General features: G+C 40.1%; 1 protein-coding gene across 4 annotated transcripts in view; it reads left to right on the top strand.

Moving 5' to 3' along the window:
• The window catches only part of Myo10a (unconventional myosin 10A), a 62,011-nt gene that overhangs the window by 7,098 nt on the left and 29,231 nt on the right, over window positions 1–25,682 (top strand). Inside the window, exons 2-26 of one of the 4 annotated variants that reach the window (XM_072014033.1) lie at window positions 853–959; window positions 8,243–8,353; window positions 12,201–12,289; window positions 12,377–12,440; window positions 12,519–12,628; window positions 12,834–13,118; window positions 13,379–13,556; window positions 13,643–13,921; window positions 14,015–14,344; window positions 14,532–14,819; window positions 14,902–15,059; window positions 15,351–15,728; window positions 16,045–16,388; window positions 16,604–17,275; window positions 17,489–17,760; window positions 17,833–18,009; window positions 18,439–18,892; window positions 19,194–19,993; window positions 20,698–20,802; window positions 22,032–22,504; window positions 22,604–22,888; window positions 22,969–23,180; window positions 23,257–23,452; window positions 23,681–24,677; window positions 25,070–25,312. In XM_072014033.1, coding sequence (XP_071870134.1) covers window positions 939–959; window positions 8,243–8,353; window positions 12,201–12,289; window positions 12,377–12,440; window positions 12,519–12,628; window positions 12,834–13,118; window positions 13,379–13,556; window positions 13,643–13,921; window positions 14,015–14,344; window positions 14,532–14,819; window positions 14,902–15,059; window positions 15,351–15,728; window positions 16,045–16,388; window positions 16,604–17,275; window positions 17,489–17,760; window positions 17,833–18,009; window positions 18,439–18,892; window positions 19,194–19,993; window positions 20,698–20,802; window positions 22,032–22,504; window positions 22,604–22,888; window positions 22,969–23,180; window positions 23,257–23,452; window positions 23,681–24,677; window positions 25,070–25,312 — 7,521 coding nt within the window. In that variant the 5' untranslated portion in view covers window positions 853–938. Of the gene's footprint in view, window positions 1–852; window positions 960–5,806; window positions 7,772–8,242; window positions 8,354–12,200; window positions 12,290–12,376; window positions 12,441–12,518; window positions 12,629–12,833; window positions 13,119–13,378; window positions 13,557–13,642; window positions 13,922–14,014; window positions 14,345–14,531; window positions 14,820–14,901; window positions 15,060–15,350; window positions 15,729–16,044; window positions 16,389–16,603; window positions 17,276–17,488; window positions 17,761–17,832; window positions 18,010–18,438; window positions 18,893–19,193; window positions 19,994–20,697; window positions 20,803–22,031; window positions 22,505–22,603; window positions 22,889–22,968; window positions 23,181–23,256; window positions 23,453–23,680; window positions 24,678–25,069; window positions 25,313–25,682 lie in introns of those variants that run through there. The other 3 variants (XM_072014031.1, XM_072014034.1, XM_072014032.1) reach the window with 3 other exon arrangements.

Here is a 25,682-nt window from a genome sequence, read left to right as displayed (position 1 = left end):
GAAGATTTCGAACTCCGATCGAATTTTTCTTCTTAAAGCGCTGCTTCGAGCGTTGACTGCCATTGACACCGGAACTCGAATAATAATCAACCGCTGCAAGGTGCTTCCGGTTCGTAAAAACGTATTAGTCTTTCCGATCACGCATTTGCAGAGCTTATGACGTCAATCGGCTCGCTTACGATTCGTCTTGTGCGTCGATTCTGTGATTCTAGTATTCTGATATAACTGATCGGCTGAAAAATGTCGTTGCACGAAGAATGCGTTCTTCTTTCCAATAAAATTTAGATAATCTAAACTTTCGAAGCTTTGTCTAGTTTCCTTTGTTTCATAAATTTGAATTTCCAACTATTCATGTACATAAAATTAGTGTTAGTAGTATTCGTCCATTCGTATTCATGTCTATTCGACTTGGACGACTTTTAGAACTTTAGCAATTTATACAGTTGAGTGAACAGAGGATAAATAGAATTTGTACAAAAATGGAATATATTTTACAAGACACCGAATGATTGTAGTTTTAAAAGGACTCGAGCGAAGAATGATGTACCACGAGCAATTACGCTTTAGTCGATCCTGTTTCTTTGCAATTAAAACCGTAAAGTCTTTAGTTCTTTTGTAGCAGTTGCAAGAGATCGTTTTGTTACAAACATTTTACAGTTGATTACATTTTATCTATTTGGTTAAGTATAATTTAAAATGAAGTACTGCAGTTACCTTCTATGAAACAACGATTATATCGGTTTCGTTCAATCAGCTGCAAACATTAATTATGTACCTTCTTCAGTACCTTTATAATTCTTATCTTCTTGATCGAACTACAATAATAACAGAACTCGCTTTTTTTGTTTACAGCAGGCAGGGACCAACAACCTCACCTGCAACGTTGCAAAATGAGGGTAGTTTATTCTTTTTCGACAGTTCTTTAACATTATCTCAAGATGTACGCCGAGTGGCAAAAGGTGAGTCACGTTTTATATACTACACTTTGCCTGTCTAATTTCAGCACACGATTTTTTCTGTAGTTCTTTGAATCACAAACTCAATGCAAAACGATTACAGAATCATCTTTTAATCCGATAGTCTTAAAACACATTTCATGAGTCACAAAAAAAATTGAAAAATATAACGAGGTACTTTTCTTTTAAACCGTCGTCTCGTGTTCCGTTTTTATGTTGCAAGATATTTCATCTTGCAAGATATAATCATCTTCGCGTGCTTAGAACAGCTAATCTGTGTGGTCAAACCTATTTAAAATACAATTACCGAATAAAACGCGATTAAAAAATGCACGAAGATTTTTTCATTAGAAAAAAGCGGTGTATTCTGTTTGTTGCGTGGTTGCACAATGTTTACGTGGTCAGGATCGTAGCGAGGATTGTTGCGTGGTTGGAGTCAATGATCTGTGCACACGCAATTGCGTCGCCGTGCAAGCCAGCCACTTTCGAATGCCTTTGCGCTTCGCGTTGCCTCGTCCGGCGACCTAGTCGCGCTCTATTCGCAGCTTCTATTCGGATACGTTTTACTACGATATAATTTGCTTCTCGCTTCGCTGCTCTACGGACAATCGGCGAAAATATGAAAAACGAAACGTTCCACGAAATTACCAACATGCAACATTTCGCGGATCGCATAGTGGAGAAATGGTTCTCACGTGAAACTATATAGCTTGTGTAACTTATATCTTTCAGCCGGAGAACAAATGGAGCTCGATTGTTTAATGAAGAATTCTGCATGCTCCAATCACTCGTGAGAGATATAATCGAGCACAATGCTCCGCTGTAACACGATAAAAGCAGTTTTCGTTCTTATTCTTTGAATTGATTGTTGAAAAATAACACAAGCGTTCATTTCGAAAGAAGGAATTTATTAGAAAGTATTGAATTAATCGGAAAGTTTATAACTAAATATAAGAAAAACGTGAAGGTAATGTATGTCAATGGAATGAACATTTTATGAAATGATCTACGTATCGGTGCTTTCAATAATTTTCTTCATTTACCAAAAATATGACAAGTCCCTCTTCGAAAACTGTCTAAAATTCTGTCAGCAACGAATTCCTTCGTAATATTTATATATTATTATTATATATTATTATTATTATATGTTATATTAAACTATTAAAAACATTGTACAAAGACTAGAATTAAGTAATTGGAATTAGGCTACCTCTAAACTGAATAAGACCGAATTTTCAAACTAAGGACGAATATCTTTTATCGACTTTGCATCAAATACAAGGTTCCATTATTTTAAGAAAGTTCGTGGTAAATATTCATATTCAAGTCCCACGAAATATACTACAGAATATATCGATCATTAGAGACTAGGAATTTTCTGATCGATGTACCATCTATAGAAGAGAAAAGATAAAACCAAGTCCACAGTATAATATTCAATGATCAGAAAAGGAAATGTGGCGTATTAATTATCGAGGCTGAACCGATGAGTCTCTCCTCTCTGTTACGTTACTTCAATTTCCTATGATATTGGTTACGCTAGTCGACGACGATGCCTTCCTCAATTATTCCCGGGCTCATTACTCATGATTGAACCCGTGTAATACTGACTCGAATAAAAGTGAGAACGCGGGTGAATTTGCCCGGAGAAAATTATTTCGAACATTTGTAACAGCCTCGCTTCTCCATTAACTTCATCCATCGCGATCGGTGAAACTTTCCAACAAGCTTCGTCTCTCCGACAGCTTACCTAACTTAAACCTCACTTTTGCTATCAAGGAAGAGGAGAACAATTTTAAAAAATTCTTTTCCATTGCAAATTATTCATGACTCGCATCACATATTCAATTCGAAACCTTTTAAAATCTAAATTATACAATAAAAAAACTTCACATACGTAGTTTCACTTACTCATCATAATTACTAACACTGTTTCTTCCAACACCGAAATATTCTAACTGAATGAGGCACACGTGACTAACGGAACAACAAGTCAGCAACAGAGCCAACACATCAAATACAAGAAACAAACAACCACAAAAATTTTTCGAGTAGACACTTTGCTAGACGAATACTAAAAAAAAAAAAAAGAAAGAAAAGAATCGCGGTGAAACAACTACAGAGCGATCTCGATCGGTTTTCTCTACGATAAACTCGTATGAACGCGGTTTGAACGGTTCTGCAAACACAATCGGTTTTTACCATCGACAGGCGAAGCCGCTTCTGCAACTCGCCACGGTGGCTAGTTAGAGAATCGCTTCCCGTTCGCGGCGGGCGAAGCCTATATCCAAGTAGCTTAGCTCCACGTAGGCGTAGGCGTATTTAGCGCGTAATTTATATAAGAAGAGAGGCACGCTTGGTTCCACCCCAAAGCACTTCGATCCACTGGCGCCAGCACCTCTTCTTTCGCCTCTGTTTCCATGGAAAGTGGGCGAAAAATGTTCGCTCGAACCGTCATGGTTTCGCAATATTTCAGCTTATCCACGTAGCTGCCTGTTAGATCGTCTTAGACCGTTCGTCGAAAGGGAAACCGGAGGAACGGTTTCGCGGAGACACGTAGCCACGATTGGCCAATTATCCGGTGGCTTAATTAAAAACAAGTATACGCCACTGTGCATACACAGCAATTGTTGCGGAGAAGAGGCGTATAACTTCCAGTGTTGCATCGAACATCCTCGCGTCCGGATCGCGGAACTCGATACCTTTTCGTTTAAACCAACAAGTTTTCCCTTATCTCGCTCTGGCGTACCGAAGGGTGAATAAAATTTAGCCGTCGTTACCACTTTATTTTATCGTTCGTCAACATGTAATTTGTGTTTCAAGGCAGTGGTTTTGTAAAGTTTCCGTTTGGCCCCGTTTTGATGATAGGTTTTTCATCGAGAAATAGTAGCACGGATCGAGGAAGACCTCGACGTAGAGTAAGAGTTTTTCAAAAGGTTTTCGGGTTCCGCTCACGATGGATGTGTGACAGCGAGAAGGATATAGTTTGCGGTGTTTATCGACGAATATGGTGGAACATGTTTGTACGTGAAACTAGCTTGTGAAACGAGTCGAAGGACAGCGGGATCGAGAAGAGGAGGGACGTGTGGAGACGACTGTCGCGGAGGAGTTGCGCTTGCAAATAGAAAATTCCACGAACTGTCAATAGCAGAGTGCATAGCTCCGTTCTTTTGTTCTTTTGTTTCCAACGAGGGTGTAGAATTGAAGTATCTATGTCAGACGTGTTTAAAACGTGATTTCAAAGACACGTGTTGGAAAGTATTTAATTATGATGTCGTATGTAATAAAAAGAACAAAGAAGAACGATCTAGGAAAAACGATCTAAGAAGAACGATTGAGGAACTAAATAGATTCATAGCTATTTAAATCTCGAGTGACAAGTGTATAAAAGATTTCAGAGGCTGACAACAGCTACGTGCACGTATTCCCAAAACGTCCCATTGGAAGACCGTTAACGCATTCTATGTAAGCAACAGCACAGATTTTTCGAGACTGATGACCCAATGTGCCCAATAGTAATCGTCTCAGTGGCCTGCTGACTTCTTTACACTGAATTGAAAATGCGTGACGGTATTGTGCCCGGCGATTGTCTCAAATCTTGACCGTACGTGTGTAGATTCTCCAACGACTCCAACTTCAGACTACTCGTGTCTTTCAATAATCACTTTATCGCTCAAACGGTGCATTCAATGATAAATAGTCTCTTACAATGCTTGTCTCAAGCATCATTTACGGATAGCTCGTCTCGTCTATTGGAAAAATAGCATATGATTTCTGACAACAAAAATAAATAACAAGGATTTATGGTAATTCGTAAGGAAGTCTGTCTCGAGAAGGTACTCGAATCATCGTGATGATACTGACACAGAATGGAAGCAAGGTCACTGACGTCTGCTTTTGACTAGAAGGTATTCAACAGGGACGACTTTACGAGCCAGGTCATGCTTGCACAAGCTTTCTGCAAATAGAAAGAATACTCCACAGGGATCTTAACTGTTTGCCAACCTTGAACCCTGTAGTAGTTTGCATTTACTTGCGGTAAATGGAAACAAACGAATGGAAACAAATGGAAATGGAGAGACAGAACGCGAAGAAAATACATATAATATAACCTCAAATAAAATGAACGAAGCGAAACGAACTTACGACTTTTTATATTAATCTTTAACTCGAACAACTAACTTGATATTTGAATTGCAATAGAAAAATATTCACACGATAGAAATATGAACGATTTACAACTACATACATACTACACGATATTAGGAGCTGGTGCTTAATTTCCGGCTAAACGAGAAACTGTTAACAAAACTCGTACGATCGAAGCTGATAAGAAGGTCAGGTTTATTCAGGTGAATTCCCAGTAGTCGGCTGTTAATCGGCGTTAAATTAAACTAGCACGCGTTGAAATCCCTGTTGCTGAATTACGTGCTTCGTGGCCTGTTTGTGATTTAATTGGCGTTCCCATTAGCGTTGTCCTTAAAAATGTCTTCAACAGAGCATACCATCGTCTCTGGAATATTTCTAACCGCGAGTCGGAACGGGTCGATCGTCCATTTCCAGTGTTTTACGAGCAGTTACCACTCCTCGGGATAGAAAGTGGCAAACTGGATGACTCACGAGAGCTTTCCATGCTATCAAATGACTTCTAACAAGCCTCTGCGTAACTCGTTAGTACTTGGAGTTCATCGCGCGGATCGTTGGAGCGAAAAAAATTCGAAGATGTCGACAAAGATTGCCGGTTGAACGATCCCGGAACGATTGGACTCGCTTCCGATTCGCCTTCATTGAGATTTTGCGCGGTCAGCATCGAAGAAAGTCGATAATGTCGATTAAAATCGAACGCTGACCGGTATACGCGCAACATGGAGCCCGCGATAGCGTGCAGCAAGAAAGCCGAGCGCAGATCTACGCGATCGTCGACCTCGAAGAATCGGTTTTCGTCACGAAACACGCGCTCGGAAGCTTTCTACGCCGACGTGGAACCGTTATCCGTTCGACGCGCATTGCATAATTCCACCGGCCCAGACCCAGATACAAATTCCGCTCCAAATTCCAGCGGATCGACGGAACGCGTTAAGAGGCATCCGACTTCCGGTCGTCCAAAGAATCTGGACCTAGGTACCACGCCGGAATCCGCCCTCAAACTTGGCAAATCGCCCGGACAAGAGGCGTGTCACACCATTCCACGAGACGTTGCGGTGTCTCGAAAGGAGATTTTGCGAAGGTACAGCAAGGAACACGAAAATCCTTCAAAAATTTCCGAAGCGTTGCGTCATCGTTGGAAACGGACCGTGGATCTCGATAAGGATCAAGAAAGACCAAGAACGCTACCTTCGATCGCTAAAAGATCCCACAAGGACGCAGCCAAGACGGCTCAAGCGACGCAGGGATTCAAAAAGATCTCCAGACAGGATATATTACGTAGAAGAGCGAGCGTGGATGTACCAGTAGGCATTTCTCGAGGAAGAGGCAACGGTGAGGAGAAGGTAGAAAGTTCAGAGGTGAAAGGTGGCACAGCGAAATCCTCCTCCAGTTTCCTGAAGAATGTCCCGAGGCCGAGAAACCCTGGGTGGGGCAAAGAGGACGAGAGAGAGTCCAGGTCAGTCTGTGATTTCCTGGCAGTCACTAGCAAGCTGCAGGACATTACCCGCGGCCTTGTGCCGAGACCGTCGACCTTGCCTAAGATAATTCACACGTCGAGATCTGTTAGAATCGGAGAAGATTGGGCCAGCCCTAGGCTGGCCAAGGATGCGGTGAGAAAAGAACCCCCAGTCTACGGGAGAATACGAAGAAGAAAAACCTCCTTGCCATCCAACACTGGCACTCTAAGGGGTTCAATCGCGTCTTTGAGCACCCTGTCCAGGTATCCCAAACCTGGTAGCATACACGTGAAAGAAAGAGCCGTGGACGTGGAGTTTCGAACGACTACGAGACATCTTCGGGATCCAGTTCCTGACACGCCATATTATTCAGCGACGCTGCCTCTCGTTGACATGAAAACGAATTCCCAGCGAAATGCGATTTATGCCAAAGTGTCTCGAAAAACGTCGAAGAGCCTTCAGAATAACGATAACAAGACTGATTCGAAAGATGGTGTTGATGGTAGGATCGAGGGTGAAGTAGACATCGGTCATAGGACCATGTCGCGCAAGAGGATCATCGAGAATACGAGGGACACCTACGGAGAGCGTAGAAGCTCGAAGACCGAAGACTCTGTCGAAATTCAAGCAGAATTTCAGTCAGAAAGTCAGTCGTATCAGAATAAGAACTTCGACGTGCGTGGAAAGAGAGAATCGGATGAGATCCACGTCGATCGATCGAAAGAAACAAACGCGGGTGTAAGTGGAGAAAGTGGAGTCGATAGACGCGATTCTCGAGCAGAGGGCAATTGGACGAAGTCTAAGGACGCGACCAAGAACAGATCCAAGTCTCAAGGCAGACCGACCGAAAACTTTCGCTCAACGCAACGAGAGATCGGTGCAGCGACCAGGTTGGCGACTACTCTTCCAAGTTATGTGAAAAGTTCGAGAAAGTGTTCGACCGAAAGCCCGCCAGGGATCGACTGTCACAAAAAATTGCCCAAGGAAACGAGTATCTCGTCGAAACAGAGCAAAGAGAGATCAAACTACGTGAAAAAGTCTGCGAGCAGTCATGTTAGGGCTTACAGCGACGCGAACAGCGGTCGATCCAACTCACCGGTCACGACATCTTCGATTTTTGGATTTTGCACCGGCAAAAGGAAAGTTCAATCTTCGTCGAACTCAACAAAGGTTGAAAGTGTTTCGACATGTCCAACGTGGAACGTGGGAACGGTTAGCATCGCTTAGAAATGTTTTGACAAAAATATCTGTGACAATAATTACATGTTTCTTTTGATTCCTCCTCCGAGATTGCGGTACGGAAAATTCCTGAGATTCTAAGACCGATTCTTGGCATTTTATTACACTGAATAATATCTACGTGATTGTATCGATGGAATTTCTTCGTGGTATTTGTGAAGAAATTGTTAATGTTTCTATTTCCTTCCTCGAAGAAATTCTTTAAATATTCGGGATTATTTGGTTCCTATTTATACCTGGATGGCTAAAATTTTACTGAGAAATATTATGAAACGCAGTCATAACAAAAAAGTGAATTACAAAATTACAACGTTGTTCTTGGAATACAGTTTCTAACGTTTAGTTTCTTCTACGTCTTTTCACGCGATTTTTATTAACAAACTGTGTTTCGAGATCATACATTTTCTATTTCAACTCGTCTCATACAAAATTATCTTTTTTCAGGGTGAGTTGGTGTGGTTCGACCCGGGTGTCGGCCACGTGTTGCCAGGAGAGGTTTTAGAATACCACAGAGCTGCCAACGTCCTCTCTGTGCAGGCAGTAATCGCCGGCAAGGTACGAAATCAATTTACGTTTTCGCTCTTGTAAAAAGTACGTTACTACCTGAATGAGCCGTTCTTCGAGCGCGATGACGACTGGAAACAGGACAAGCTCGAAGCGTAAATTATTCGCGATTGAAACGATCGACCGGATAAGTTATGCAAGATCTGTGACACAACCTCGATTATGATGCATGAAGCAGAGACGCGTTCCTTGCATCGACGTTCAACTTCGGTGATTGACTTCGCTCCTTTCTTTCATGACTGAATAGAAATATCAGATATTTACCGTTTGTCCCGTAGACGGGTTAACAATGAAACTACGCTCCACATTATTATCACCAAGGGCCAGAGGAACCCCATAGACGTGTGCTAGAGAGTATACGCTAGTCAACAATACTAGTTGGCCACTTCGAGGCCAAGGAACAACCGGTTATTCTGCATTTCCTTAAAGCGAGCCTTGCTTCGGGCGGTCGGTCGACATTCTTACTATGTTCCATTGACTTTTTGCTAGTGTAATTTGGCGCAGTAACAATGGCAAACGGTGACTACGAACTGCGCTGACCCGGGTTCCAGCGTGGGTGGTTGAAAATAGTTGAATTTATGGAATCGAACGGATTGCGGTTATGAGCTGGCACGACTTTCAGGCGATGTAAATGAGTCAAAGAATATTATTTAACGTGCTTAGATAAATTCATAGTTAATCAATTTGAGATAAAGGACGAACTTCTTCATTGGATACCACAAAGCTATAACTCTTTTTCATTTCTAATAAATACAATTTTAATATTGGATCTACCTTTATGACAATGAAAGAAAATATAGTACTCGATGAAGAGTAAATAAGTCTATCATGATTAATGTAACTAACGAAAATGTGAACAACGTTGTTAAATAATGAAACGTAACATGTACAATATTTCATCGCTTAGTCATAGAAGAATATATTCCACAAACTCGTTCATAAATTCCAATTAAGTTGATCAACAACTCTCAAGAAGGTTACAAACAATAGACACAGTTGCAGACAGCGTTGTACCACATTCGTAAACGTGTCGCAGGAAGAGAAATGAAACGCGTTCGAGGAGAAACGAGAGTTTCCATGGTGGACACCCGATGCAGTAGTCAAATACGTCGGGTCTCGGCTAGAAAGTCGAATCAAGCGTCGAATGCCGTGCATACTTGGTGAAATACCGCGAAATACTTCCGCGAAAGTGGCCTACAGTATCTCGGAAAATTAAGTCTGCCGGCTGACAGAACGATGTATCGATCACCGCGTGAAAGTGCATACGAAAAGGGGCAGCATGCCGGCTGCTTGCAACACCTTCTTGCACTTTCAAGCTCCAAGGACACCGTATTGCCAACAATCTTGTCCCCGAGTTTTTCACGTCTCAGTCTTTCACTTTCGTGAATTCGCGTTTCTTCTTTCACTAGCATCGTTAAAAGAATGATTTGATAGTTTCGATGAGGTAACTCGATGGTAGTCTCTTGCACATACTGTGAACGTTAGATTCGCTAATTTCTTTGTGTCGATAATAATCAGTTTCACTTTAGTCCACGTTTCGTTTATGATCGTGCTCGACGTATGAAAAGTTTGTTCGTCGTTAACATGTTTTTCGCTGAAATGTAAAATAGAACTACACAGTGCGCTGTCAGTGATAACAATCGTAAATCGTGCATCGTCTCTGGGAAGCGTTTAAGTCTGACGTATTCAACGCACAGAGTTAATTGTACACCCTGTCTGCTACCGGCAAAGAAATTGCCAAGTTTCTTCTTCAGCGAAAATCTCATCCATTGTTCTCCTTAGATATTATTTCACTTCGACGTTACAAGTTTCGATAAATTGATACGTCAAGTCACAACGTACCGAACTTCTTGACTATAAAAAGAAGAATAGGACAATCAGGATCTTCGGCAATTTTATTCACAACAAACAACAAACGTAGATCGTAGACGAACAGCTGGATTTAGTATCGATTATTTTTCTATGCACTCGTGTGCCTTGTATTCGATTTCTCGATGCATTGTCGTGCATCGGTAGCGGAGTCCAGTTCAACGGTGTCCCATTATAGATAATGACGCACAGAGGCGTAGAAATGAGACATTTGTAATTGTATTACATAGACATTACGTAATAGTGTCACATTTGTACTCCGTTAATTGCGCAAATATTACCAGTTCGCGTCTGGTAATAACAGTGATTCATTGCACAATGTTGTGATATGTTAATAAAAATACGCTAGTAAAAATAAGGTGTAACATGTAACACACTTCCTTCTTCTGTTAATTACTCGGCGCGATTTACTACATTTTCGTAAAGAAATAATTAGTATGAAACTTTAGTACGAAACACCCATTTGAAAATTAATTCTAGGATACATCTGTAATTGAGATCACAAAATGTCCAGAGGAAAAACACGATCTCGGTGGTTAAAGTCGGTCTTGAAATGAATGACGAAATATTTTGATATCTTTCCTATTGCTGCAGCGAAGTGTTTTTAAACTAGCATGCGAAAGGACGCTTTCAATTTATCTTCATAGCACCATGAAGAATTCGAGAGTTCATTAAAACCTGCTAACGGGATTGGTTTCTGTTTACTACGACGTATCAAGCCAGCAGAACGTTTCGTATCCTTCCGCTAAATCGCGTTCCCTCGTAATCGTAACGCGGCGACGCCAATGGAATTGCAACTGCAAACTCAGGCAACCCGGTATCCGGTTAAGTCTCACGTGAGTGGCTTTCGCGTCTTATGTGAATACGCGCGAATCTTCCTTTTTTATCGTGCATTCTCTCCGGAGATCGGGTCGCAACCGTCGAGAAAATCAGGCAAAAAGTCGCTCGAAGAAACACACTGTCGAGAAACTTCTAGCACCGATGGATCAAAATAACCAACTTTGGAAAACTTCTCTTTCGAACGTCTATGAATGGTAAAAAACAATCGTCAAGTAACATACGTCAAGAAACGTTATTCTGCGAATTATTTCACGACTAGTTTTCTCCTCAATTTACTAATGGCCGAAGTAGCAGATTACAATACTAATGTTTCTATAATTTATGAAGAATCGGAATCATCGTCTTCGTATGTGGCTGCTGCTTCAGACACAGGAGATACAGACGCAGTGAATCCAGACAGCACAGACAAACTCTGTTCCGATTCAAGAAGGGAACTGGTCAAACATTCTACATGCCAGTGTCAGAAATTTGCTACGGAGTCGCCGAGCTATGATGTTCCTGTTCAAAAGTCAAGGTTACGCTCAAAGGAAAGTGTTTTCAGCCGTAAGGACGACGATGTGTGCATGTGCACTCCGCGGCAAGGCTTCGTTGAGGGACATTACAAAATGACGAAGTCGTTGTTGAAGAATTTAAAGTCAGTCGCGGATGGTCAGAATCTGAGAGATTTTCTCGAAGAATCTCACGATGGCTCGAGTAACTTCTTCACGGCCTCGTCCATGTTTTCTTGCGAGTTTTTACGGTTCTATCCGAGGGATGGCGAAAGCAATGACAGTAGCAGGTTTTCGAGAAGACAAGGCACGGGAAGAAGAGCGAGGGCCAACGAAGCAATCCTGAGGCCGAAGACAAAGAAGACGCCGGGAACCTTGACGTATCTCTGCCTCCGTGTGATCGACGAAAATGTAATGCGGTGCGAGAAAATATTCGAGATCGTTTGAAACATCGCAAAGGAGAAAATTCTTTTCGTATTAAAGTTCTTTAACATCGAAAAGACTAAGTAGAGCCAAAAAATTAGAAATTGCTGGTGATCGAGGTTGAAGTCGTTATAAGCTGTATACTGTTTTATTTAAGAAAACTGAACGTTTATGAATATGCGAATAACAATTCGTTAATTGGTCTTGTTATGTTTCAGCCTCAAATCTTCACCCTCACTAATTTAAGTGGAGTAAAACCAAGGCAGGATCTTGGACAGAATGGAATCGAAGACATGATTCAATTAACGTGAGTTTTATTACATTCACTGTTATATGAATTCTCTGTACCGGGTAAAATTAATTGCGTTACTCTGAAGCACCATTGTAATTACAGCGACTTAAACGAAGCTTCTCTATTATGGAATCTCAAGATTCGTTACGACAAGGAATTAATATACGTATGTTTCTTTTCATTCCTTCCTCTCATTAACACCAAGCGTTATTATAATTCAATGAATATTTTTCCTGAACGACAGACATACACGGGGAGCATCTTAGTGGCGGTGAATCCTTATAAAATGTTCGACATTTATGGCTTGGACCAAGTAAAACTCTACGAAGGACGAATACTTGGCACATTGCCTCCGTGAGTTACAAACGTTCCACTTATAACTCGAGTAATAAGAAAGTAATGGCTTTTCACACTCTAATGAATTCAATCTCCAACAGAATTTCAATTTTACGGAATAATCTTCCTTGTCTTATTTATACGATATCTTTTTTTTTCATTTTTCTCCTACTGTACGATATTCTGTATTGATAGAAGAAATTTCACGTCGATGTAATTACAGTCATCTGTTTGCCGTGGGTTCGTCGGCGTACAGTCAAGTAACTGCTGCAAATAATGCTAGCGCGAATCAAGTGGTCGTTATTTCCGGCGAATCCGGTTCAGGAAAAACGGAATCCACGAAACTCGTAATGCAATATCTAGCCGCTGTTAATCGCGCGCCAAACAATCTCGTTACCGAGCAAATTCTCGAGGCGACGCCCCTGTTGGAGAGCTTCGGAAATGCAAAAACTCCCAGGAACGATAACAGCAGCAGATTTGGAAAATATTTAGAAGTTTATTTTAGGGAGTAAGTACTTGGAAATTTAATATACAAATAAAACTTCAAAGGCGTATAATTTAAATGAAATAAAAAAGCAAAATATTGGGAATAAATAATTTTCGAACACCCCGTATATTTAAAAGTTCATAAATATCAACCTAATTAAGATATTAACAAAATCCAAGCGGCTGTGTTAGAAAATGAGAGATATTTATCGCACAATCGTACGTATAAAGAGAAATTATCCGCTGAAGATTTAATTCAATTAATTCACCAATTATTTTCAGCGGAGTGATAGTAGGGGGAAGAATAACTCAGTATCTCCTAGAAAAAAGTAGAATAGTCACGCAAGCGCCAGAAGAAAGGAACTACCACGTATTCTACGAGCTCCTAGCTGGTCTCGATCAACAGCTCAGGGATAAATACGGATTATTGACACCTGATAAATACTTCTATTTAAACCAGGTGATTAAAGTATCGAAAATCACAATTTAAACGAAACTAACATTTTTTTTAAACACGTAAATCCAACGACAATGTTGATTTACTAGGGTGGAAATTGCGAGATCGATGGGAAGAGCGATACTCAAGACTTCAAAGCCCTTTTATCCGCCATGCAAGTTTTGGGATTCACGTCTGAAGAACAAGACACGATTTTCAAAATCCTCGCCAGCGTGTTACACCTTGGAAACGTGTACTTTCACCGAAAGCAGATGAGACACGGCCAAGAAGGCGTGGAAGTTGGCTCTGACGCTGAAATTCGTTGGGCTGCTCATCTTCTTCAAGTTAATTCCGATGGAATCATCAGAGCACTCACGACCAAAACGACGGTAAGTAAGAAAATAAAATAAAATAAGAAAAAAAAGAAAATAATTGCTCTGGATTTCTATTTGACTCCAAGATAATTGATAATTCCCTTGTAGGAAGCGAGAAATGAGAGAGTTTTCACGGCGCTGAATATCGACCAGGCTCTAGACGCCAGAGATGCCTTCGCCAAGGCTTTGTACAGTTCGCTGTTTTCCTGGTTGGTCGCTCGTGTTAATCACATCGTCTACAAAGGAACGAAACAGACCGCCGCGATCTCGATACTCGATATATTCGGGTTCGAGAATTTCACAGAGAACAGCCTCGAGCAACTGTGCATCAATTACGCCAACGAGAACCTTCAGTTCTATTTTAACAAGCATATATTCAAGTTGGAGCAGCAAGAATACGCCAAGGAAAAAATCGATTGGACGACGATTAATTATACTGTGAGTGAAAGTTACCTCGACGTGTCGATTAATTGGTTCGATTATCTTTAGACAAATAAGCTGATGGATTTCTATCGGAAAAAATACGACTCTTGGATCGTTTGAAATCGATACGAGGCAATGATTAATCACTCAACTTTTTATTGTTTTTGATAACTAAGGAATCTTTTGTTGTATACCCATACAGGACAATCTGCCGGTCATACATCTTATAGCGAAGAAACCAGTCGGGATTCTTCATCTCCTGGATGACGAGAGCAATTTTCCTAAAGCGACTGATCATTCGTTCCTAGAAAAATGCCATTACAATCATGCTTTGAGCGAACTGTACTCGAGACCAAGAATGAGTTCCGCAGAGTTCGCAATTAAACACTACGCTGGCCAAGTTTGGTACAACGTCGAAGGTTTCTTGGATAAAAATAGAGACACGCTGAGACCGGACGTTGTAGAATTACTAATAAGCAGCAAAATATCCGTGAGTTTTTTTTCATTCCAGGGAAACGACTGTTCGTTATGAAACTCGTTAAAGTTTTAATCAACGACTGATTCCTTTTCAGATGGTCAGCAAGATGTTCCAACATGTAAGGACAGCTCACGAAGCCAATAAAACCATGAATAAACCAAACGGTAGATTCGTCACTATGAAACCAAGGACGCCAACTGTATCCGCTCGATTTCACGATAGTCTACAGCAACTTTTGGATTCCATGTCTCAGTAAGAATATATAAAATTTCATTGTACATCAACGAAGTTACGACTCTGCTTAATGCTCTACTTCTCGGGTAAGCAATGAAGCATTAGAAATATCATGCAAGTGATTTACATTGTCAAGACTTTCACGAAAAAATTTCCATAGTTAATCTCGTGGCGTTAAGCAGATATTAAACTTAACGAGATTTCACTTCCTCGAATTTCTAGATAAATGTATGATTATGGAAATTACGTCCGGGTGGAGTTGGACTTTTCTTCTTCTTGTTCTTCTAATTGTTTGATCGTTTGTTTCAGATGTAATCCATGGTTCGTTAGATGCATCAAGCCTAACACGGAGAAGGCGCCAATGAAATTCGACATGCCCTGCGTGCTCGAGCAATTGCGTTACACTGGAATGCTCGAGACGATTCGTATTCGAAAAACTGGTTACCCCGTTCGACTTCTTTTTGGACACTTCGTGGACCGATACAGATACCTCGTTTCCACGCACCTGCCTAGAGGTGCACCAAATAAGGAGCTTTGTCGTATCATTTTGGATAAAGCTGCACCAAAAGATGCACAATCTCAATATCAACTTGGACTCACCAGAGTATTCTTGAGGGAGTCCTTGGAAAGAACTTTGGAATACAACAGAGCACTGATCTTGGAAAGAGCTGCCATAACCGTTCAAAGGTAATGTATTCAGTAAAATTTAATTTTTACGAAAGACGAATATTGATAGTTAATTTTTGAATGCTTCACAATTTATAATATAATTTAATTAACTGCGTTATGCCCCTTTTTTCTCTTTTAAAAAACAGTTTCTTAAGTTTCAGAAAAATATAAAAGAATCATTGCTAATTTTATGCTCGAGTTGATGAAACATTGAAATACTTTTTGTTGGCTGGAACGAGAGTGAAATTGGAACATAAAAATTAGTGAGCCGTTGCAAGATGATATAATATTGTATAATTATGTCTAATTATGAATTGTCTGATAATGAGTGCAGGTACACAAGAGGATTCCTCGCGAGAAGAAGATTTCTCAACATCTCACGAAGCACGGTGTTGATCCAAGCTGTTTATCGTGGCTATCACGAGAGGAAGAAGTTCAAGGCGTTAAAGAAAGGTGTACTTATGGCGCAGAAGATATACAGGGGGAAGAAACAGCGTGAGAAATTCCGAGTGCTGAAAGAGGAAATGGCGAAGAGGGCGGAGATCGAACGTGCCAGTAAGGAACGAGCTAAAGCGAAACAACAAAGAGAAGAACAAGAAAGGACTTCCAGAGCTGTGGCTGGTGTTAATCATTTAGAAATCCCGGCTGAACTAGCCTTCATCTATAGCAAACTCGACGGTATTTATCAAAATACTCACTTAATTTTATTAAACATAAAAATGATTAAACATAGAAGTTAAAATGATTGTATGACAGCTTGTCCTTTTTTATATTTGCTGTTATAGCTTTAAATTCAATTCCATGAATAGTAAGTGTTAATAAAAAAGCGCTGATGAAATTTAAATTTATTTAATTTTACTTTAATGATTAAACTTCAATATCTATTATTACAGATTGGCAGCCCACGCATACAGAAAGGAATCTTTTAAAAGTGGTCGGTCAAGTGATACCCATGCACCACAATTATAGTCTGCCAAACGATATCGATCAACATCAGTTTTCCAAATTTACCAACATCTATTTCAAGAGTCATATTTTCGGCATGAAACGAGAACCAATAAAGACACCGTTCCTGGCGAAAGCTCGAGATCAAGATTATACAGATTCATTGATGATCTTCAAAATGATTCTTCGTTTCATGAACGAGAATAACTTGAGTGGCAAAAGAGAACAGGCATTGGGTGATTATATCGTGAACAAAGGAATCGTCAATGAGAAATTGAGAGACGAGATCCTATGTCAACTGGCCAATCAGACGTGGAAAAATGAAAACGATGCTAATAAGGAGAGAGGCTGGCTGTTGTTATCGAATTGCTTGTCAGCCTTTCAACCCAGTCCCACTCTATTCAAATATTTTCTAAAATATGTATCTGACCATGCGTATGACGGCTACAAAGCTTATTGTCAAAGGAAACTTCTGCAAGGAGAGAGAACGATATTCAGAATAATGAGTAACAATCAACAAATCGTTCAACACGTACCGAGAAATTATCCTCCATGCGTGTTGGAATGGAGAGCAAACAGAAATCGCGTGAACATGGCACTGAGCGTAGGATTTTATGATGGTAAGTTGACCCTGAATGAAAGAAATTGAAAGGAACAAGTTTCTGAATTTATTTATAATCTCAACCCTTGAAAATCGAAAATAAAATTTCTCTATCACGGTTTTATCATGGAAAACGAAAGAAGATTTTCGATTTGTAAAGTTAAACTTGAAATTTACTAAATTATAAGATATTTTACGACTGTTAGAATTAACGATTCATAATTATTTCCAGGCGAAACGGTGACCTGTGCAGTGGACTCCTGGACAACCTGCGAAGAATTAGCCAATCTCGCTGTTCAAAATCACGGCGTCGATAATTCAGGATGGACTATCACTCTGTGGAACCAATTGGATGGTCCTGATGCCATTGTAACTGAAACCAACGGTTTCGACTACGTTCTGGACTTAATTTCGGAAATGGAACTAGCACCAGCGTTCCCTGCTGCTAAACACATGTTCCTAGAACAGCGAAAGAACAGCTTTCCACCCATCAAGAAGCGCGAAGTGAGTGGTCGGGTGCTTTTAGTAATCAGTTTCATGATGCTGGTATAATAAAATTCTCGATGGTTTATTTAGCACGCGCACATAATTCGCGAGCTGGAGCAGGAAATAGAACCACCGGTTCTAAAAACCTTCCAGCCCCTTGAGCGGAAACCAGTATCGAAGGTTATGGATAAACCTGTCGAACCAGAAATTCAATCGCCTAGAAGACCGGCCGTTCCTCCACCACAGCCTCCTGTCACGAAGCCATCGGTAAATTTTATTTCGTTCCTGATTTACTCTAAATTATTGAACGATATCGCCTCGAGCCAAAGAAGTACTTTTTACTGATCTGATACTGATCTTTTATAGATTGGAAATTTATGGAAGACCAGTAATATGAATCTCGAAGAGATACCAAAGATCACTATATTTATTAACCTTCTATATTAGCTCGTGACTCGAAGTTATGTTAGTTAACATGAAGTCAGTTACGCGTTTACGTTGTATGAGATTTTAGTTTAGTTATTTATGGCTGTACTTATTCTAATACTTTACTTAGTATAGTATTTTATTGATCTCCTATTAAACTAGAACTAAACGATCATTTTATATTAATTGATAGCTCTCAAATTTCTAATTAAAGAAATTACTGCGATCTATTACAGTTCTGTTACTGAACTTTCAATGTTTATTGCTTAGGCGAGGAAACAGTCTCACGAAGCTATGTTAGAAAGCACAACGGAGACTGGTCTATCGCGAAAGTCCGCTTTGAACGACAGATACTTCGAAAAAGAGAAGCAACGTAGCCGTAGTTTGGACAATCTACTCCAACCCGAAGTGGTAACTCCTCCAGTCAAGCTAGCGAATCTTGGTTTATCCTCATCGAAATTGAACGAACGCTATCACAGTCTTGAAAGGATTGGTGAAACGTCTGCTGTCAGTAACGCGGAGTATATGTCAAGGAGTGAAATCACGCAAGAGAGGAAATACAGTAGAATAACTAGGACAACGGAACCAAATATCGAAGAAGAAGACTTAACGATCGACTTCGAGTATCCCGATATTCAATCTGTTAGTCAGACCGGCAGATCTGAAGACGATAAAAGCAGTTATATTAGATCGCAAACTAGGTTCATCAAATCTCAATATCCTGGTAAGTGCAGGCAATAAAAAATATTTGCATTAACGTTACAGCTATCAGCTACAGAAGTCAGAGTGGAAGATATAAGAAAAAGCATATATACTTTAACAAAAATAATTCGGATCTTTAAAAATACACCGTTGCAAATTTATACTTCGTTGTAATTATACGCAAAATTACGAACTGATTATTTTGAATTTTCTAGTAATTCTAGCTTTAAACTGGCCCAACATTTACATCTCTTTATACTTACCTAACAGCAAGATACGTTCTGCTTAGAACAAGTAAAGGAAAGTATCCCTCTATTTTAAAGGTAAACGAGCGCTGCCCGGCAGTCAGTCGAGTCGTGCATACATCGAGAAGAGTGAATACGGCGTAAAATCCTCGGCCATGTCTGACACAAGCGAAGCTCCTTCCCTGGCATCGCACGTGAGACGAGTCAGGGTACCTAGTCAAGCGTCGGACGTGGATCAGTTCTTAGACGAACTGTTTATGCCAGTTCTTGATGGAAACTTGGACGAATTGTCTGATGCCAGAAGCTTGGCAGCTAGTATTAAAGGCACAAAGGACGACAGGTCCCAGAGTGATGCTATAATCCTTGAGAATTTAGAGAAGAAGCTCGACGGCCAAGTAAAAGAACTCAAAACTGTGGAAGATTTCATCGAATCGATCATAAAGAGGAATGAAAATGAAGTCATCACAGCAAAAGAATTGTCTGGGAAGATCAAAGGCGGGGGTAATATGGATATACCGAATCAGAACGCGAATTTTAACTTTGGTGCCATTACACCAGGAATGATGTCGCCGCCTATGATGATGCCAATGTTCAGTACACCCCAACAAGTGCCACCAGCGCAAAGTACCAACATGAATATGGGTCCGGGATTCATGCCAATACCGATTTACAGTATGCAAGGACTGAGTCTTCCACAGTATCCAAATTCACCGCCTAATCAGAGCAACGACATGATGGCTTATCAGCAGAATCTGCAACGAGCGTTCCTGCAGAGTGCTATGGCGCAGAATATGCAGATTCAGCAACAATTGCTGGCGCAAAATCAAGCCCTTCAACAGCTGCTTGTACAGAGCCCTCAAAACTCGTCGCAACAACCGGTGAGAAATTGTCTGATAAATTACTATTGTCCAATAATGACACATGTTGGGACACGAAAGACCTTTTCGATTATTTTCTGGGGCAATGAATGGATATTTTCTAAGGTATTTCTTACGCGTGTAAATAGACATCTTATCTCTGTGAGACCGTTAATTTTACATAAACTTGATTTCCGTTGGAAATAATATCGAAATTCAATCAGTGTTATTGGTTTAATTTGGTAGTAAAAATGACGATTCCCTCGTGAAAATTAATTTTGTAACGTTTACTGTATGTACAAGTGTATCTCTAAGTATAATACTCAGGTACCACAAGTAGACTTGTCCCAGAAAATAATCGTGAAAACAGAAATGAAATATATCTTGAATACAAGATTACACACTCTCTGTACAGACAAACTTTGATACTTACTTAAATCATGGCCCAACACAGCGTTACCTTATCGCACAATATTTCTGACGGATGTCGTAACATCTATATAAGCTGAGAATTGCATGTTAAATGTCATCACAGCGAATGGATAGCCGTCATTTTCGTGCGTCACTTTCACGATCACATAACTAAGTACTAACACAACCGGTGTTGCGCAACACTGCACAAACAGCTTCAGTGTTTGCGATCACCCACCAATAGACAATCATGTCCCTCTGGGACGATCCTGTGGGCTTTTGAGCCGCATCGCGGCATGGGTGTGTGTTTCCAGGGCACGGCGTTGTCCGCAGGCCCCTCCAGTATGAATCTTGTCCCCCCAGCCCCTCAAAATGGTGCCCAAATGGGGCCTAATGATTCTATTGGACGCTACTCCAAGGTACCTACTGATTTCATCTAACGAATAAAACAGTCGATCGATTCACGCCAGTGATAACTTCGACGATACTTAAACACTATGACGACCGGTGACGTAACAATTGCGTCGTGATTGATAGTTCTAATCAACCCTATAAATTAAAAAAAATTAACAAAAATGAATGATAATACAAATGTAAATTTCCTAAAATTTTCTTCAAATTTACGGAACTTGTGGAAATAAGTCACTTATATATCGAGAAATTTAACATGATTATTTTGCTTTCTGAGAATCTCAACTATCAATACCTAATTCGTGCGTCATATTTGCGTCATTCCAATATCAAAATTGTTTCCAACTAAAAAAAAATAATTTTTTATCTTTTTTCTCGCTTTCATTGTTTACTATTTCAATTTCTCAGAATTATACCGCGTGTTAGACTAAATCGATCTTTTTACGCGTGAAACGTTCATTTTTGGTTAAGTAATCGACGCTAACAGATTTATTTATTTATTTATTACTTTCAGCTTCCTATTCTCAATATATTCGAAATAATAAAAAAATCATATTTCGTTCATTCTTGGCGGAAATAGCCGGTCACTGGTGAAAGTTACGCTCGAAACTAGCCGGTCGTCATAGTGTTAAACGATTTGTTGATAGATCAATGTGTCTCTAAATGTTGTAACATATGTTAAAAGAAATTAATTGGTTATGGGAAAAATTCGATTAAGCCGAGTGGTACAGTGGTGTGAGAGGACGTGGGTTCAAGAAACTCTCGTTGCTCGAGTACAATAATAACGCATTACGAAGGATAGTTATTATATTTGATTATTCTTCAAGTGGTTAATGACCAACATAGTTTAATAGAAGCAACTAGTCTATAATTACTTGCTACTCATATTAGAAGGTCGTATTACGTTGGTCTAAAAAGGAGATAAAATCCATCCGATGATGAGTCACTTTCCTTTGCAATTCTCGAGTTGCATTCACCTTTCTCTTACGTGAAAGATATTATCAGCAAAGAAATATTGGACTGGAAATGCACGAGATTCGTACGAGTCTACAGCTTTTCACAGCACTGTACATAAGCAGCACAAATAAGATCATTTCGAGCATGTTTATAATTACGTTGTATAATACTTTATAAATGATCGTGAATTTAATTGGAAACTGTCTAAAAAAATTGTAACATAGATCTACTCGAATAATGGAAGAAAGAAGAATTACAGAATGAAATTTAAAATTGCTAGGTATCGTTTAGAGAACCAGAAGATGGCGAACTTTGGTCGACAGAGAAACAAGGAACGCCACAATCGTCGGCGAACAATCAGCGACAAGAGATGACGGTGAAAGCTCAAATTCATCGATCTCAAAGTCCACCACGAAAGAATTCGGAAATCGTCCGGAAGACCAGCGTGGAATACGCGGTGAGAAAAGTTAGCGTCGACAGAAAAATTGGTGATAAAAAGTCATCCGGTGCCACGGATCCTAAGAGACCTAATTCCAATAAGAACAATGTACAAAGTAATTTCACGAACGTGTTGAGTGAATTAAAAAATCGTAAGAGCAGCGTCGACAGTAATTTGTCGAGCTCGAGTAATAACAAAGGTGTGCCACCCCCGCCACCTATGCCACCACCTTTGGAGTCCCATGATCCTTCCGAGTCAAGGCCCTTTCTCGATCCTTACGGAAGAGCTAAGACAGTTCGAATTGGCAAATGGAGGTGAATAATTTAAATAATTTTACATAATCGAAGATAATATACGATTTTTGTTTTCTTCTCGTTCGTTTTGCTGATTATTCGTTTATATGTTCATCTTAGATGGCCTCCACCGAGTGACTCGAACGAGAATCAAAGTCAAGACAGTTTCATAGAGTTCAAAATGCGCCAACAGCAACAGCAACGCAAAATTACACCACAGTATCAAGAATACAATCAAGGTGACGGTGAGCCAAGCACAGAGGGCGGCGTGGAATGGGAAGAATTTGAAATTGAAAATATCGTCGAGAACAATGAGAAGACTGTGATGAATCACGCACCACCTCCAGTCACGAAACACGAGAATGGATACAAAGAGGAAGGGGAAAAGAAAAAGAAAAAGTCAAAGTACGATGGCTTTTTCCTGATTATATAATTTTTTATTATACTTAATAATCAGCCTTAACGTTCAATCGATATTTTTTCAGATCCGCGTTAGAAGTAGGTGCACAAAGGCCATCGCCAGGAAGTATAGGAAAATTGAAGCTCAGTTCGGAGATGAGACAAAGATTGGAAAAGGTGACAGCTAATCACAGCGTGAGATCTACGAAAACCACCGAGAAACCAGCTCTTCCACGCGAAGATGGTAAAGTGAAACGCTTGGAGGACAATAGAAAGCTTCTGCTTGAACAACAATTAGGTATTTTTTTGAAAAATTTTTCTAATGAATGGAAAATGAATAAGCACGATTTGGTAATATTTTTGACATGCTAAAGGAGGACGTTGGGATGATTATGCATCGACAGCTGATGACACGCAAAGCGTCACTTCAAAAGGTACGACTGACATGATGACTCAAGCGCAAGTTGTCAGGACGCAAATAGAAAGAATGGAGAGACCTGTGCCACCTCCGCTTCCGGTAACACCTCCGCAACCCCCTAGTCCTCGAGGTGGAAGCATGTATAGCAATAGGTATTCTTTTCTCTTTTTTTTTTTACTATACGGTATTTATTAACATATTGCCTCACACTTAAAACTCAACATTTCTGCCTTTATCGACTAGTCTTTTCAGTTTACAAAAATTTAATATCCTTTGTTGCACCAAGTTAAGATTTTACGATTTTCTTAAATCCAATTTCAAATATTTATAATTTTTAAAATATACAGAATTAATCTTATTCAAATATTCTCCTCAATCAGTCAATCCGGAGTACCACAGCCCAGATCGCCCCCAGCGCCAGTGGAACCAAAAGCTCGCGATTCCTTCAGAACATCCCCCGACTCGGAGGCTTTCGAACATTTTTCCAAGACTCAACGCGACATGTTCAGCCAAAGCAGAGACATATTCGCATCCCAGCAGCATCTGAGAGAGACTCACGAATACAGAAACGACTTTGACAAGTCCAGGTCGCAAGATCAGAAGTCCAAAGACTTCTATGGAAAGGATAGCACAGACCTAGCCAGTTCTGCCAGAGACAGAAGTTCCGACTTTGACTCTCGTCGCGACTTGAATTCCGATATCTTCGATCCCAAATACGCCAGAGACATATTCGAAAACACGAGTTCTAAGAGAGACCCCTTCGGAATGACTAGAGACGTCTCTCCAAAGTCGAGAGACAGCTTTGGCATGCCATCGTCTCGAGACTTTGGCCTGATGCCAAATACGCGGGAATCTTTCGCCGCTGTTCGACAAAGTTTCAAAAAATTGGATCGTGATGTAGACAGAAGATCCAGCGTCGCCTCGACTCATCGTACTGATAAAATGGAAAGGATCGAAATCGAGGAATGGCCCGAATTCCTCAGACCAGTAATGCCACCGGCAGAGAAGCCAGAGATAGAAAAGGTTCAAGAAGTCGTCAACACGAAGCTCTATCCTCAAACGTCCACGGCTCATTTCACGTACAACAGAGTCACGTGGACATTGAGGGTGAAAAAAGAGGTGTTCGCCCCTAACGAAACCTTAAACAGCCCTCTGGCACTTCATCTAGTATTTTGTCAAGTAGCTTACGACGTTCTTGCTACATCTAGTATTCGAATTACAAAGGAGGATAGACAGAATATGCTCAAGATGTTGGATAATTATGGTATCACCTTGGACAACCTGCAGAGTACTCAGCACAAGATTACCATAAAGAAGAATGTCGTTGATATGGCCAAACAATGGCCACTGTACTTTGCCAGGATATTCCCAGTATCGGTGAGTAAACTATTTCTCTCACGATCTGCTACGAACCGGAATGAACAGAAAGTCTGGTGCATTCGCTTCGCACTTTTTAGCTGCGGCTAGTTGCACATAATAATTACCGTGCATGATGTTTATACATGGCTAATCACACGTGGCATTCCCGAATGGAAAGTCACGAGAAGAAAATGTATCGGTTGAATTAAAATCGTTCGGCCGATTGTTGGAGCACAAAGGTTTCGTTGTTTGCTCAAGTCTGAAGTGCTATAGAGTGAAATAGTATTATCGTTGAAAGATGTTAGAATTTTTTTCTTGTCATTTGTATCATTTTTGTCTATTATGTTAGCTGAAATTTATTATAATCCGTTTAATTAGCTAGTAATTTAATTTAATGATATTCTATGCAGATTGGCCCTCAACATCCGGAAACCCAACATGTGGCAGTGTCCCATCATGGTCTTCGACTCATAAAACGTACCCCGAATGGTGATTTGATCATTTTGGAGACATTACCTCTTGAGGATATTGTGTCAGTGAGTTCTCCCAGGGTTGGAGTATGTATAATGCAAATTGCATCTGGAGTCAGGCTACCCTTACACACAAATCGAGCACCACAACTGACGGAGATGATTAGCACATACATCAGAATGGTGAGTAAAATCTTTTTAATCTAACGTTTCTATCTTTCTATTTCGTTTATTATATAAATAATTATTTATATATAATTAAATTCATATAACGTAACGAGATTAAAAATGTAATCATTGTTTTTACTAGAATTGATCTTTCTATAAAGCAGGATATTCTGTATAAAAAAAAAAATAAGAGAGAATTAAAAATTTGTGTAGTAAATCACGGTTGATCGACCTCCATTTTATCATTTAACTACATCTTTCTTCCAGAAAGTATACAGACAGAAAGTATGTTTTGTAACCGTTACTTGCATCAATCTGCGTTTTAAAATACTCATATAGTGTAGATCTGTACATATGTACGAGTAATTTTGCACCATGATCGTAA

Source organism: Bombus fervidus, chromosome 12, assembly GCF_041682495.2.
Source record: "Bombus fervidus isolate BK054 chromosome 12, iyBomFerv1, whole genome shotgun sequence".
Taxonomy (NCBI): domain Eukaryota; kingdom Metazoa; phylum Arthropoda; class Insecta; order Hymenoptera; family Apidae; genus Bombus; species Bombus fervidus.
This window is presented reverse-complemented; position numbering and strand designations above follow the sequence as displayed.